Source organism: Cololabis saira, chromosome 22 (assembly GCF_033807715.1).
Source record: "Cololabis saira isolate AMF1-May2022 chromosome 22, fColSai1.1, whole genome shotgun sequence".
Classification (NCBI taxonomy): domain Eukaryota; kingdom Metazoa; phylum Chordata; class Actinopteri; order Beloniformes; family Belonidae; genus Cololabis; species Cololabis saira.
This window is the reverse complement of record NC_084608.1, coordinates 4,474,396-4,489,187: the sequence shown is the minus strand read 5'-3', so window position 1 is coordinate 4,489,187 and position 14,792 is coordinate 4,474,396. Positions and strand designations below refer to the sequence as shown.

The window sequence follows — 14,792 nt, the reverse complement described above, 5'->3', positions numbered from 1 at the left end:
AAATGGAACTGCTCTGGCATAAGTAATGGTTGTACTGACACATTTTTATTGTCTTGTGTAATCTCCTCGAAATTATTTTTGTTTGTGTTCATTTGGTTTGTTATTTAGTCGTTTGTTTTGTTTGTTTCTTAATTATTAAATTGTACTCTTTATCGTTATTCCTATATCCAATAATTTTTCTTTTGTGTAAATTCTTTGTAATTTTCATTTATTTCTATCATCTATAGATTTCTAATTGCTCATTTGTATATTTTGTTTTTATAAGTATGATATTAAATTTTACGTTAACTATAGGTGGAGGCTCCTGATAAGCTCTTTGAGTTTTCGCCTCTTCCTGCACTTTAATTTGTAAAGTTGTTACTTTTATTTGTGTAATTTTTAACTGTGCAAATAAATAAATCTAAAAATTTAAATCTAAAAAAATCTAAAGGGCTGCTGGAAGCGGGTTCTCCTACAAGCACTAGTATTTTCAGCACCCTGGAGGAACATGATGGAGCTGCACCAGGTACTCATGCAGCGGCTCACCAGATGCAAATCCCCCCCCCCCATAGACCCGCAAGGACCCCTCCGGTCAGAGACAGGGCCCCATGGAGACGACCCCCACCCCCCCCCCAGGGGCCACCAGAGGCCCGCACCCCAGCCCCCCAAGCCAGCCCCAACCCCAAGGGCCACGGGATCGCCCACCCCCCCACCCCCACTAGGTAATGCCGCCTATAATCACGGACCAGAGAGAATGCAGTTCGGCCGAATGTTGTTCACTCTCATTTTTTTACTTGATATTGAACATATCCGGGGTCTCTGGTGGAAACGGGTAGCATGGACATGGACGGCTCAGCTCCAGCTCCATCTGCCATTTCTTCACGTTCTCGCCTTCCATTAATGAAGGAGACAAGGAACAGTGTTCAGTCCTGGTGGGTCAGTACCAGCACCAAAGCTCAAAACCAGGCGACTTCTACTGAGCTGTTGATTATGCTCCGTGCTGCTGTTATTGTTGTTTTGGATTTGGATACAGGAAGAAGAATCAGAAATGATGGTAATTGTGTCATGATGTTCTCCGTGCGTCGCTGGTTTGATCCAGATATCCTGAATGATTAATTACCATGGAAACGGAATATTCCCAATGTTTCAGTAACCGGAATATTGACCATAAACCCAATTTCGACTGCATGTCTTTCCAGAGACCAGAACATAAACCCCCGAGCAATTATTACATAAACAATGGCAGGTAAAAACTCCCCTTTAGGGAGGCCCACGTGGAGACGAAAAGAGCGGTGAAGCTCGGCTGCAGGGTTCAGGTCTCTTCTGGACATTATCCCATCTTGAGCTAAAACAAGTGTTTTAAAAAAAAAAACACCCTGAAAACTCTAATCTGTGACTAAAGGAGGAAGGTGGATGGACGGACACGAGAAGCCAGATGTCATTAAACACATGTCACGTGTCACGTGCTCTGACCTCGTGGAGGAATGTCGCTGGAGCCCCAGATGTGACGCAGCTGCTTCCCAAACGCCAGCTGCTCACATTCAACCAGGCCATCACACCCCAGAACCAGGGGTTAAAGTAAGCCGGTACGATCCAGTACTCCGTACCACCAAAAGATTCTGTCGGTACTCGGTACGCAGTACCGGAAAAAAAACACACAAATTACTGACAATAATCTTTGCATACAGCGGGTCTCAAACTCTCAATCTCTCACGCCAAAGACGGCGACGCTACCACTCAGCCATGACTCAGCTCCGCCTTGTTTGACTGACTGATGAGGAGAGACCAACATGGCGATATAATCTAACTGAGTCCCGACCTGTTTTTCATAAATTTTAAAATATTTGTACGATATAAATATTAGTAAAAACCCACTATTTGTGCTTTTGTGAATAGCGTATTCCAGTCTTTACTTCCTAAACACACACACTGCATGGAAGGGAACGTTTGATTTATTGTTCACGTAACGTTACTTATTTTTTGACAACCAAACCACGCACTTTATTTATGTCATTTGCACCAAATATGATATTTGTGATGGGTTTTCATTCCTCGTTTCAGGAAAAAAAAGAAAAAAGCGGCAAAGATGTTGAAGTAACGTTTTTTTTTAAAGATTTAAGTGTTTTGCTTTGATGAAAAAAATGCTTAAGAAGTTTTCTTCCATTTCAATGCACACATTGTAAGAGACATTTTGAGACATTTTACTCATCTTTTACTCTTTTTTCATTTATGTGCCCAATGTTCTGAAAATTCAAAGACAGAGACTTGTTAACCGTTAAGATGCTGATGAATTTAACTGTAAATTTATTCTAATTTGAAACAAAACAAATTGTTATGATTTTGAAAGTTTTGTCAACATTTACAAATTATTCTGTGACAATCCTTGGTCCGGACTGGCCTTTATTAACACCATTTAAATAAATCATTTGCTATAGGCCTACACAGTGTTGTGTTTCTAATTTCTACACCGTACAGGCGTTAAAAAATTGAATGTGTGTTCAGGGATGAAGAAGCTGGAGGTGGGAGGAGAACAAGCTATGAAGGTTGGGATAGTTGTACCAGCAAGAACTTTAATCTACTTTCACCCCTGCCCAGAACACAAACCCCAGCTGAAAACCAGGACATGTGGAGGCCTCGGCCGCAGCGCCGTCACGTCCTCCGATCTGACCAGTGCAAGAAAAGCATCGACAACAATAAGGCAGCGTTCTTTCTTAGGTTTAATCAGCTCAAACATTTAGAAAAGTCACATGTGTTTCTCCCAGCCGGTCCGTGGTGACGGCTGGTCGACCTCCTGCAAGGCAACACCGAAGCGTCCGGTTCAGTCAGAGGCAGAACGGGCCCCGTCTGACCACAGCCAGCACCTACTGAGGACAATCGGGTCTTAGTGAGGTCCAATCGTGTCCTGGGACGTGTCCAGGTCTGGAGAGCAGCTCCAGCTCCTCCCTCCTCCGACGGAGCTTCTGGTCCCGTTGCCGTGGGGACGTCTCCTGTCAGTTCAGCTGACCCCCTTCCACACGCCAGCCTTCGTCAGCCTCTCTGCCCCAGAGAGTGCGTTGCCGTGGCGACCCCGGTTGATTCTGCCATGTGACTGAAAGCTCAATTTATCATTAAGAAGCATCTCAAAAGTTAAAATTGATAGTTCTGATCGGCGGAGGGTGCGACCCTCCCCTCGGATCCAGCGTGTTTCTCTGGCGTCCTCCAAGGACGCTGCTAGCGAGCTTGGATCTTTGTTCAGGTGGTCTCCAGCTGTGCGGCGACCTCCATGTCGTCCGGCGCGGCGTCGAACTGCTCCTCTGCCGATTCCAAGGCGTCCGCCGTCTCCGCCATGTCGTCGTCCTCGTCGTCATAGTCCTCATCCTCGTCACCAAACAGGACGGGCACGTCCTCCTCGTCCGCCGGCTTGCCCACGCCGTGCATCCGCTTCTTGTGCTGCTGCAGGTTGCCGTGGCGATTGAAGCGGGCGGGGCAGAGGTCGCAGACGAAGGGCCGCTCGCCCGTGTGGATGATGACGTGCCTGGCGAGCTGCGAGCGGCACTTCTTGTCCTTGCCGCAGATGTGGCAGACGAAGCTCTGGGGCAGGCGCGCCCCGTTGGCGTGCACCACCTCGCGGTGCCGCTTCAGGTGGCTGAGGCGGCGGAAGCTGCGGCTGCAGAAGTCGCAGGCGAAGGGGCGCAGCTCGCTGTGGATCAGCGAGTGGCTGGCCAGCAGGGAGCGGAACTTGAAGACCTTGCTGCAGACGGAGCAGGGGAAGGTGTTGGCGGCGTGCGAGCCCCTCCTGCGGCTGGCGGCGTGCGACGCGTCGCCGGCCTTCATCTTGAGGTGTACGCGAGCGTGGTGCTGCTTCAGGCAGGCGGCGCGCTGGAAGCTGCGCAGGCAGATGCTGCAGCGGTACGGCTTGTCGCCCGTGTGCATGCGAGCGTGGGCGTGGAGCAGCGCCTCCGACTTCAGCCGCTTTCCGCAGACAACGCAGACAAACGCCGCGTCGGGCGGCAGGTTCTCCTCGCCGTCCATGTGGTTGGCGTGCACCAGGATCTTGTGGCGCTTGAGCTGGTACTGGCGCCCGAACTTGCGGCCGCAGATGTCGCACAGGTGCGGCCGCTCGCCGGTGTGCGTCTGGAAGTGGATGGCGAGCTGGGACTTGCACTTGAACTCCTTGCCGCAGAAGTCGCAGAGCAGCGAGCTGGGCCGCTGCAGCTCGGCGGCGCCGGCGCCGTCCACGTGCACCATCTTCTTGTGGTGCTCCAGGTCGTTGGTCCGCATGTAGGCCTTGGGGCAGAGGTCGCAGCGGTGCGGCTTGACGCCGGAGTGGATGACTTCGTGGGTCTTCAGCCGGGACCTGCAGCTGAACGTCTTCCCGCAGACGGCGCACAGCCACGCCTGCACCTGCCTCTGCTTCTCCAGCTTGGCCACGCCGTTGGGGTGCAGCCGGGTCAGGTGGTGCTGCAGGTTGTCGCGGCGGTTGAAGCGCAGCTCGCACAGGTGGCAGGCGAACGGCTTCTTCCCCGTGTGGATGAACGAGTGCCTTGCCAGACTCGACTTGTTCTTCATCACCTTTCCACAAACGTCACATACGCTGTTGTCAGGTTCCAGCTCTAGCTTGACGTCACACAGAGGTGCATGCTGGGAGTCCGAGTCCAGCTGGGCGTCTCCGAGAGCAGAAGGGAGCAGCCGGGACTCCATATCTGAGGTGGACAAGAGACAAGATCACGTTAAAACTAGCTTGTTCTGCATGGAGCCAACACCCACCGCACTCTGCACATGACTAAGGGCCAGTCCCAATCCCCCCCCCACCCCTACTTTTAAGTCCTACCCCTAAATTTTGCACGTTCCTGTGAGGGTAGTGGTGTCCCAATTCCTATTTTCATCTAGGGGTAGTGGCTTAAACAAGGGGTAGGGTGTATGAATCTGGCCCTACGGAGCGAGGGATTTCCGATCCTAACTAGTTGACTAGGGCCAGAAACATTTCCCAGAATGCTTTACATCATCATTTGCAGACTGAATCAAAAAAAAAAACATGGCGGACATTTCTTATTTTTTAGTGAATAAAATCAATATTTTGAGTTAGTTTCTGCATAAAAATGCGTTTTGATTACATTTCTAGCGAGAAATATATATTTTACTTTCATAATATTCACTCAGTGAATGTACATAATCAATCAATTGTTGCGAAGATCATGCCAGAATAAAGACTGATTTATGGTTCCGCGTTGATTTAACGCAGAAAACATCGGATCAAATTTCTTAACAGCGTTATTTGGATAAACTGAGCCCAGGTTGGGGATCTTAACGGTTACTTTTACGCCTGAAAAAATATTAAAACTTAATAAAGTGGCATATTAACAGCGCTACAGCTGAAATTAAAACAGCTTTTACCTCTGGGCTTCCTGATATGGTGTGACGTTTGTGCAAATGTAACTACGCAGTCGCTTACGTACCCGAACGTAAACCACGCAGTGACGTAGCACGCAAAATTTAGGGGTGGTGCTGAAAAGTAGGAGTAGTGGGTGTATTGGGACAGGGCCCTGGGAAGATTACAAGTGCCCTAAAATCTGTGGCTTCTTTTTTAGGGGTAGTGGTAGTGAGGGAGGGCTAGTGGTAGAAAGTAGGGGATGTATTGGGATTGGCCCTTAGAGATACAGAGATACGGAGAGAGAGATACGGAGAGTTAAAGATACAGAGAGTTAGAGATAAAGATATATGGAGAGTTAGAGATAAAGATATATGGACAGTTGCAGAGATACGGAGAGAGAGATACGGAGAGTTAAAGATACGAAGAGTTAGAGATAAAGAGATACGGAGAGTTAAAGATACGGAGAGTTAAAGATACGGAGAGTGAAGGGAAAAAAAAAATATGTTTCTGTGTCCTGAAATGCCCTGAATTCCCAAAACACAGTCTGCACCTGCTGTTTGTTAACAAATGTAGCTGTGATGTGTGGCTTGTTCACACAGGGCTGGGTTCCCTTGTGAACCGAGGTCTTATTGTGAGAGCTTGCGGGCGGGCTTGAGTAAAAGGTATAAAGACGAGAAAGCCGGAAGTTCGAGTCGGAGTCAGCTGCGGGTCTAGTGCACGGACGCCCAGCGGGTTTATGGCTGCTCTGCCAGGACTGTCCGGCTCTCCAGGCCTTTGTGTGTCGAGGTAAGAGTTATCAAGGCCTAGCCCCTGTGTAATTGTTTGTTGCTCTGCCATTTGCGGGGGATAACCTGACACAGTTATCCTAGCAAAGGACAGTTGTGTGTGAGTCTTTTTGTGTGCACTGCTTGCTAATAAGTGTATTCATTATAGCAGAAGCGAGTGCGTGTGTGTGTGTGATTCATTTTTGCGCAGCCGACCGCTCTCGAACCCTAAATGAGATTCTCCCAAAACAGAGAGTTAAAGGTACGGAGAGTTAAAGGTACGGAGAGTTAAAGAATCTGAGATATGGAGAGTTAGAGATAAGGGAGATGGGCACCGGCGTCTCTTCAGAAGAACGAATGGTAGTAGTGCTGAATTAACAGACCTGGTTGTGTCCTGGCTCACCTCCTTCAGCTGGATCCCAGGTGGGATCACCTGTGTCCTCCTCCACCGTCATCATCTCCTCCTCTACTTCTTCCTCCTCCTCCTCCTCCTCCTCCTGCTGGTCAGGTGACTTCTGGCGGCTACGGCGTTGTGACAGACTCTGTCTAGTGGTAGAGAAGCTCTGAGGTGGTGCTCTTCTCCGGACACTGGCCTTGGACTCAGCAGGTGCATCAGAGAACTTGATGGCGGGTCGGATGATTCTGGTTCTGGTGCGGTTGGTGGAGCAGTGCTGCAGCAGAGCGCCTCCGTCCTCACCGTCGGGTCGGCAGCGAAGCAGCATGGTTGACGGGCCTGCAGACAGAGTCCCCCTTCAACATGTCAGACCCAGTTCTCCACGGGTTCCTGCCCACCCTACGAATTAGGGCTGAGCGAGTACACTCGATGTATCCCGTCTTCTACTCTGTGCGATGTACAAAATGACTCTATCGTGAATATTCGAGTATACATTGTCACGGCCATTAAATTACAGGCTCTCTTGTCTCGCCTCTCCTTCTCAGAGAGATAAAACAAGCGCACCCTGTTAGATACGTCAGTCACATACAGTCGTGCGTGCATCGTCATACGCCCAGCAGAAAGGTAGCGACAGCAGGTGTCGGCGCTGCTGTCCGGGACCGCCGGTGAGTTCCACCTAACTTTCCCAAACTCGTCCTGTTTGCGCCGTGAGCTCATCCGCGCGGTTTCTACGTGCGACGGACTCTTTTCAAAGCAAACTGGGACGGCTTAGTAAAGACGGGAGGAGATGTTTTCTCCTCGCACAACGCGCACGGCTCTCCAGAGAGCCAAGGAGCCGCTCAGCGCGACACGCGTCCACATCTAGTTTAGTGTTGCTTAAATGTGGCCACATGAAATCACTATCATCAAAACAAAGTCAAACGACTATATGATGTCATATTTCTAAAAGTAAGTGAAAGTGATGCAAAGTAAAGGAGAGGATGAAACATTGCAGTCCCAACACCTACAATTAGTCTTCATATAAAGGTGCTCTAAAGGCCATCCTGCTCAGAGCAGCTCATCCTGGTAAAACCGGGACCAGAAGATGATCTTAGCAGATGTTCTTCAGACAGAGAGATGCAACGTGCACTCTGTTTTGAAACTGACACTTTTTTATGTTTGTGCCACTCACTGCTTGGTAACTGTTTAATAAATATAGTTTTGGTAAATTTGACTAATGTCGCCATTAGCGGCACTCCGGCTGAACGTTGACAGCGAATGTGCCACCGTGCATGTGAGGTCAGGCCAGGTGAGTGCCGAGCACCGCTCAGACCGCTGCAGGTCCATGGGAGCATCTCTACACCAGAGTTACGGCCCGTCCATGCGGGTCGATGATCCGGGACTTTAACCACGAACCCCACTGACGTCAGCACTGATCTCTCTCTGGATCATTACCTTATGGCGCTTTTCCACTAGCTTTTCCTACTCATCTCAACTCGGCCTGGTTTCATTTCCATAACAATTCAGCACCTGGAGCAGAAGTAAGAGGTTGGAGTGAAGCTGCTGTGACGTATTTGATTGTGCAAAGTTAAAAAATGAGAATGAGAAGCTTCAAGTGGCGACGCTTTTAAGTTTTTTTGTTTGTCTCGGTGCTGTGTCAGCTGGGAGCGACAGAGCTCCTGGTAGATCTGGTCGTTCCTTATCTCCGTCTAGATCCCTTTTTAATTCTCTCCTCAGCACCAGGTTTATGAACATCTGCACCTCAGAGTTGGATCATCAAACAGACTTTTGCTGCCATTGCTGGTTGAATAAAATGAACAAGAATCCGTCAGAGTCTCTTTCTCTGATTTCCTCCTCCTGACTCAGACGTCTGACTCCAACACCCCGACCAATCGGTGGCCTGTAGTGTGATGATGTCAGATACAGCCGACTCAGCAGCTTAGAACCTCAGCAGAATAGTTACAGAAAAGTATCTACTCGGCACGTTAGACCCCTGGTGGAAAAGAACCAAACCTTGTCTAGTCGGGCTGAGTACTAGTGGAAAAGTGCCATTTCTGTCAGTCACAAACACTGATTTTATGCCAACTTACTGGCGCAATTTGACAGTTACATGTTTATGTTAACGGTATGAAATGTCACATTCCCAGTGGGCCGTGTCCCCGGTGCGGGACTCACCTGAGTGTCTCCAGCTCAGCTGCTGGCTCAGCAGGTCCACCTGGACGCCGGCGTCCCGGGTCTCCGCCAGGTCGCTCTGGCACCCCACCTCCCTCCGGTCCTCCTTCCGGTCCTCCTTCAGGTCCGGGTCGGGCCCCTCCCACTGGCAGCCGGCGTCACTGCGGGCCACGTGCTGCCCCGCCCCGTGCTCCAGCAGCAGCACGCACAGCTGCTCCTCTCCTGCAGGAGGCTCCATCCCTGCAGCACCGGCACCACGTCCAGGGTCGCCACCCGTCCCTTCAAACACGCAATTGGTACCAAATTGGGAATTAAAAGTTGCGTTCCGTAGTTGATTCCGTATTCCACAATTGTCCCATGCACATCTGTCACACAATCGCACACACATGAACAATGAACTAACATGAATGAACAAAATAAAGGACAGGATATATTAAAGACAGTAACACTATGTTGGTTCGCTCTCTGTTATTTATTGATGTTATATAGTTGAAGGTTGGAAAATTTTAATATATTGCAAAACTTCATTCGTTTCAGTAAATTCAACTAAAAGGTGAAACAAATATATTATTTCCTACTACATGCAAAGTGAGATATTTCAAGCCTTTATTTGTTATAATTTTGATGATTATGGCTCACAGTTTATGAAAACCCCAAATAAAAAAAATCTCAAAAAAGTAGAATATTTTATGAAATCAATAAACAATTCAATCATCAAAATAACAAATAAAGGCTTAAAATATCTTACTTTGCATGTAATGGGACTAGGTAATATATGAGTTTCACCTTTTAAGATGAATATAAATTAACTTTTACACCATATTCTATTGTTCCGACCTTCACCTGTAGCTATATTCTACATCTGGGCTGATGTGGACGTACGTACGTACGTACGTACGTACGTACGTACGTACGTACGTACGTACGTACGTACGTACGTACAGGGTTCCTACACATTTTTCAAGGTCAAATTCAAGCACTTTCAAGCGTCATTTTCAAAATCTTCAAGCACCTTATCGCTGGGGTAAAATATCTACAGGAATATATATATTCCTCCCAAAGGGGAGTTTTTCTTGCCACTGTTTGGCTTAAGGTTTTTCTCCCACTAGGGGAGTTTTTACCTGCCATTGTTTATGTAATAACTGCTCGGGGGTTCATGTTCTGGGTATGGGTCTCTGTAAAGCGTCTAGAGACAACTCTGTTGTATTAGACGCTATATAAATAAAATTGAATTGAATTTGAATATATACTCATAATTATTTTTTCCGCTTTTTAATCACAATTATGTACATTGTATCGTGCTGTAAACATCTAGTTATGTTTCATCTTACTGATTTTATTTCTCCTTGTATTAACTAAACTATACAGTCTGATCCCAATTTTATGAAAGACAAAGTTATAATTTCAAGCACTTTACAAGCACTTCAACTAAAATTCAAGCACTTTTCAGGCCTTGAAAACACAACATTAAAATTCAAGCACTTTCAAGGATTTCAATTACCCGTAGGAACCCTGTACATAACATAAGAGGATATTTCAGTTGCTAGTATGGTTGGCTCACTGTACCACAGACATATATACGTAGACGCCTCATAGATTGATGCTGCCTATTGGAGTTGACCTTCAGCGTGGCCGCCATCTTGGATGGGTCTCCAACGGCCCCCAGTGCATTTATTTCTACTGAGGAAGGTTTTATCCCCGACTACAGTCATCCATAACTCCCCGAGATTTAGTTATGATACAGGACGCTGTCACACATTAAAAATACATACTTTTATGCTGAAAGACTTTGTATTATGCTCTTTAACAAAGACATATGGTATGGCATATTGATAAATGTATAAATTAATTAATTTTATATTTTAATAAAGAAACAAGTTTGATTGTTCATTTGAATGTATTTGAAGGGGAGAGGGTGTGTTGTATTTATTTATTTATATATTTTTTCTTTCTTTCTTATTAATATTATTTATTTATTTTTATTTAATTATTGTTTTGAAAAGTTAAAAAAGGGGAAAATATTGATATTTCTATTGTTATTGTAAATGTTTTTTTTCTCTCTTATTGCCCTCAATAAATATATCTATAAAAATAAATCCAGGTAATTCCAGGGTCTTATACTACTAGAGATGCACCGATCAGGATTTTGAGGGCCGATCACCGATCTCGAAAACCAGTATCGGCCGATCCCGATTTTTGCCGATCACCGATCACAGGGTGAAATCCATAAATTCGTCAATATTGTTGTCTCATGTACACGACACTGACATTGTATTATTAGGTATCAAAATTATGAGATTAGGTGTAAACTCGGCTGTAGTTTAGTAGCTTCAGCTTTCCTGTGGTAATAATTATGTACAACATGTGCATGAACACAGACAACAGCGGACATGTCACTCTCTAAAAGTTGATACAAGTTGTAAACTATAAACCTTAGTTTTCCTGTGGAAAGAGGAATTAAATCTTAAAATAAAAATTAATTATGAATTATTAAGCTTTGTGAAAGCTTTAGCGATAGCATCCGCCGCGTGTGAGGAAACTCTTGTGAGTGAAGCAAAACTCTTCACACTAGAACTCCACATGTCACTGGTGAAGCGACTGACACGATTGTCGTCCTGCGTGAGGGTTTGGACTGTATATAGTCTGGTAAAACTCCGACAGGATTTCATCAGTGAAATATTTACGACGCGGCAGCGCGCACCGGCAGCGCGCACCGCGGATCCAAGCTGCAAACGTGTTTAAACCAGATGTCTTCTACAACAGAAAGCGGCTGATGAGCAAAACATATGAATTCATTACCTTTTTTCCTCTGCCTTAGCTGCAGCCAACTTTGAAAACTCAATATACTCCGTGTGAAGAACTTTCAAATGTCTTATCTGCTTCGTTGTGTTGAAATTCTTTTGTAATATTACTCCTCGTGGTATCTCCATTGGACACACTTTGCAAACTGCAAATTTGTTGTCCTTTTCGGACATTGTGACGCGGTCGGGGGTTTGTTGTTTTAAACGTCATCAGATCGGCCGCTCTGAACTATTATTTTCCGATCTCCGATCAAAACCGATAGGGCCATTATCGGCCCAATCCCGATCAGGGGCCGTCCGATCGGTGCATCTTACTACCCTGTTGGGCTTGAACTGGGGCTGGGGAGCTAAAATCCTTGAAAAAGAACTGTTTTGCAGCTTCTTGCGTGTGCTGGCTGTAACTGTAACTCTATAACTCCAGCATAGTTAATTTAGCCTTGAGTGAGCAGACCCATCCAATATGGCGGCGACACTGGATTACGTTCCAGCATGTCATGAGGCGTCTACGTATATAAATATATATGTCTATGGTCTGTACAGTCATGCATTTCAATGTTATTAAAGCACTTAAAACTTTAAATCAAAGCATTTTGTTTTTTGCACATAAAATAAATACATTTCTATGCATTTTAGAAGTTTTGGGGATGTCCCTTTTTTTGGCGCCTGCGCTGCTGAAATGGGGCGTCCCTTATTTGTATTTCTGAAAGGTGACAACCCTAACGACGTCACGTGGTCGTTACCTGCACACCCGGGACTCCCGCTGTGTAGACGGCACCTGCACCACGTGACTCACCTGCAGGCCGTCTCCCCCGAGGATCAGTCAGCTCACTTCAGACGCTAACGGAAGACAACAGACTGCTCTCCGGGAACCGCGGGGACGTTTCACGCGGTATCAAAGTCCGCCCCGAATTTTTGATTCAGTCGAGACGGCAACTGAGGCCGAACTTGAGGTTTTATTTGACTTAAGGAGAGAAAACAACAGACGAGCACAGCTCAGGCCTCAGCGCTTCTTCTTCTTCTTCCTCATGGTCCGCTCCCGCTTCTTCTTCTGCGGCTCCGCGGCTGCAGGCGGAACTGCAGCGCCGCCCTGCGGACGCAGCGGCTGCCAACAAAAATACAATAGAATACAATAGAAATAAAAACCTTTATTGTCATTATAAACAGTACTCGAGTTGTAAAAAAAAATCAGGGGGGATGGTGGATTTTATCATATGGGGACAGATAATTTGTGCTGATTACAAATAATATAATATATTACAAATAATAGCAGTGACCAAAACACCTGCAGAAATACTGCAGGAATGACATAGCAGCAGTTAAATGCAGCCTTCTGTAAGCTTTAAATATCCACTGGGCTTACATCAAATACATCAAAACACAACAATAAAAAACACCTTTCTGAACTTTTCAATATGACTCTGTCCTTCACAGGATAAGTAAAATGGATCACTGCAAAAACTCTAAATCTTAACAAGAATATTTTTCCTATTTCTAGTTAAAATGTCTTATTTTAGTAAAAACAACAATTTTCATCTGTTTCAAGTAGATTTTCACTTGAAATAAATAGAAAAATCTGCCAGTGGAACAAGATTTTTTAGCTTGTAATGAGAAGATAAATCTTGTCCCACTGGCAGATTTTCCTACTTATTTCAAGTGAAAATGTACTTGAATCAGGTGAAAATTGTCAAATAAGTTATTTTTCTGGTGTTATTTTTCTGGTGATGACTCTAAATGTTGAAATAGCAGTAAAACCACATTCATTGATGAAATGACATAAGGGATGGAAAGGGGGGATGTCAGTTTTACAGGGGGGATGATTTGGACCGTTTTTATTTCAGGGGGGGATGCCTTCCCCCCTCATCCCCCCTCAACTCCAGTACTGATTATAATAATATAATGAGATTAAGCAGCTCTATAAAAGGGCACACATGTAAAAGGCTATGTAAAAACAAAATAATAAACAGACAATATAAATATATATACACTATGAAAATGAATGAATTAAAGAATATTGCATATAAATGAGTGAAAAATATTGCACATAATGGATGAAGAATAAAAAATATTGTGAGTTCAGAAAGTTCACAGCTTTGGGAAAGAAGGTGTCCCTGAGTGTGTTTGTTGGGGTCTGTATGGACCTGAAGCTGCTGCCAGAGGGAAACAGGTCAAAGAAGTGGAAACTGGGGTGGGTGTTGTCCTTTAGAATGTTCCTTGCCCTGCTGAGGCAGCAGGAGACAAGAACAAGAACGTGAATGCAAAAATGATAATGCTATTTACATTCTTTTATCTAATAACAGTTAATAATAATAACGTTCATTTATTCAAGAAAGGACAAAGACCTTCAGAACAAAAGAAAGTTTAGTAAAATTACAATTTAAAAGGCTCAGAGTTTCAGTAGGTGCTTTGTGAGTGCATGAACACAAACTTCCTGATGTGGCCAAATGAAAAAGAAACAACACAAACCGCTGTTCATATCAGTTAGGACATAACAATATTTATGATTACCGGTATACAAAGAAATGTCTAGAACGCTTACATTGATGTATATTTTTATAAAAGGCACATGCTGTAAATACATTAATAACAGAAGTGATAATTTGATTACAATCTGGAAATCCCTGTTTAATCCTGTTAAATGTCTTAAATCATTGTCTTCAGCACATCCAGCATTCATGTTGAAGATGTTTCCTTCTCTTTGCTTCGCTCATGTCTGTTCTTTCTGAGTATTAGTATAAAAACAGCTTAAAAATGTAAATCTTTTATTTCTAAATTGAGTAAAAACAAAGTGGAGTGAAGGTTGACTCAGTTCCAGTCGTTCAAGGAGCACAAAACTTTCCTCCATGTTGAAAGATCAGCTTCACTTTAATTTTAACGGATATTTAATAACTTTTAGAATGTTAATAATAAAGTAATTACAGACGACAATATTCGGAATTCAATTCAATTCAGTTCAATTTTATTTATATAGCATCTATTACAATAGAAGTTGTCTTAAGATCTTTCCAGATACCAGAACATGACCTCCTGAGCAATTATTACATAAACATACCATAAACAATGGCAGGTAAAAAACTCCCCTAGCTGCAGCTCCTGGAGCTCTGGCCTGCAAACAACAAAAAGAAGAAGAAACCGAACAAGAGCAACTCTCTGACAGGGTTGTAGAAAGGACTTAAAGGGGACCTATTATGGCATTTAATGTATATTTTAAACAGGCCTTGAATGTCTTTAAAACAATCAAAAGCTTGTTTTTTCTACATAAATCAGAAATTCAGCCTGTGGGCCATGTCTCTAGTTTTACCGCTTCTAACCTTCTCTATGAGGGATTCTGAGGGGGCGGGGCTATGATAATGAGG

At 44.9% G+C, this 14,792-nt stretch overlaps 1 protein-coding gene across 2 annotated transcripts; it reads right to left on the bottom strand.

Annotated features, from left to right (window-relative positions):
* Window positions 1-2,214: 2,214 nt before the first annotated feature.
* Window positions 2,215-12,466, bottom strand: LOC133422999 (zinc finger protein ZFP2-like). 2 transcript variants are annotated; one of them, XM_061713084.1, is made up of 4 exons: window positions 12,180-12,466; window positions 8,642-8,917; window positions 6,497-6,826; window positions 2,215-4,661 (listed from the first exon to the last, which is right to left on the bottom strand). In XM_061713084.1, the coding sequence occupies exons 2-4, from the start codon at window positions 8,874-8,876 to the stop codon at window positions 3,211-3,213; spliced, it is 2,016 nt and encodes a 671-aa protein (XP_061569068.1). In that variant the 5' UTR covers window positions 8,877-8,917; window positions 12,180-12,466; the 3' UTR covers window positions 2,215-3,210. The 2 variants fall into 2 exon arrangements, with proteins under 2 accessions (XP_061569068.1, XP_061569069.1); XM_061713085.1 differs by having other exon boundaries at window positions 12,233-12,466.
* Between the last annotated feature and the right edge of the window lie 2,326 nt (window positions 12,467-14,792).

Excerpts from the sequence above, each read along its gene's own strand:
- LOC133422999 (XM_061713084.1), bottom strand. The coding sequence starts at position 8,876 with ATGGAGCCTCCTGCAGGAGAGGAGCAGCTGTGCGTGCTGCTGCTGGAG. Across the intron at positions 6,827-8,641 it reads GCTGAGCTGGAGACACTCAG|GCCCGTCAACCATGCTGCTT; the intron begins GTGAGTCCCGCA and ends CTCTGTCTGCAG. Across the intron at positions 4,662-6,496 it reads CTGGGATCCAGCTGAAGGAG|ATATGGAGTCCCGGCTGCTC; the intron begins GTGAGCCAGGAC and ends TGTCCACCTCAG.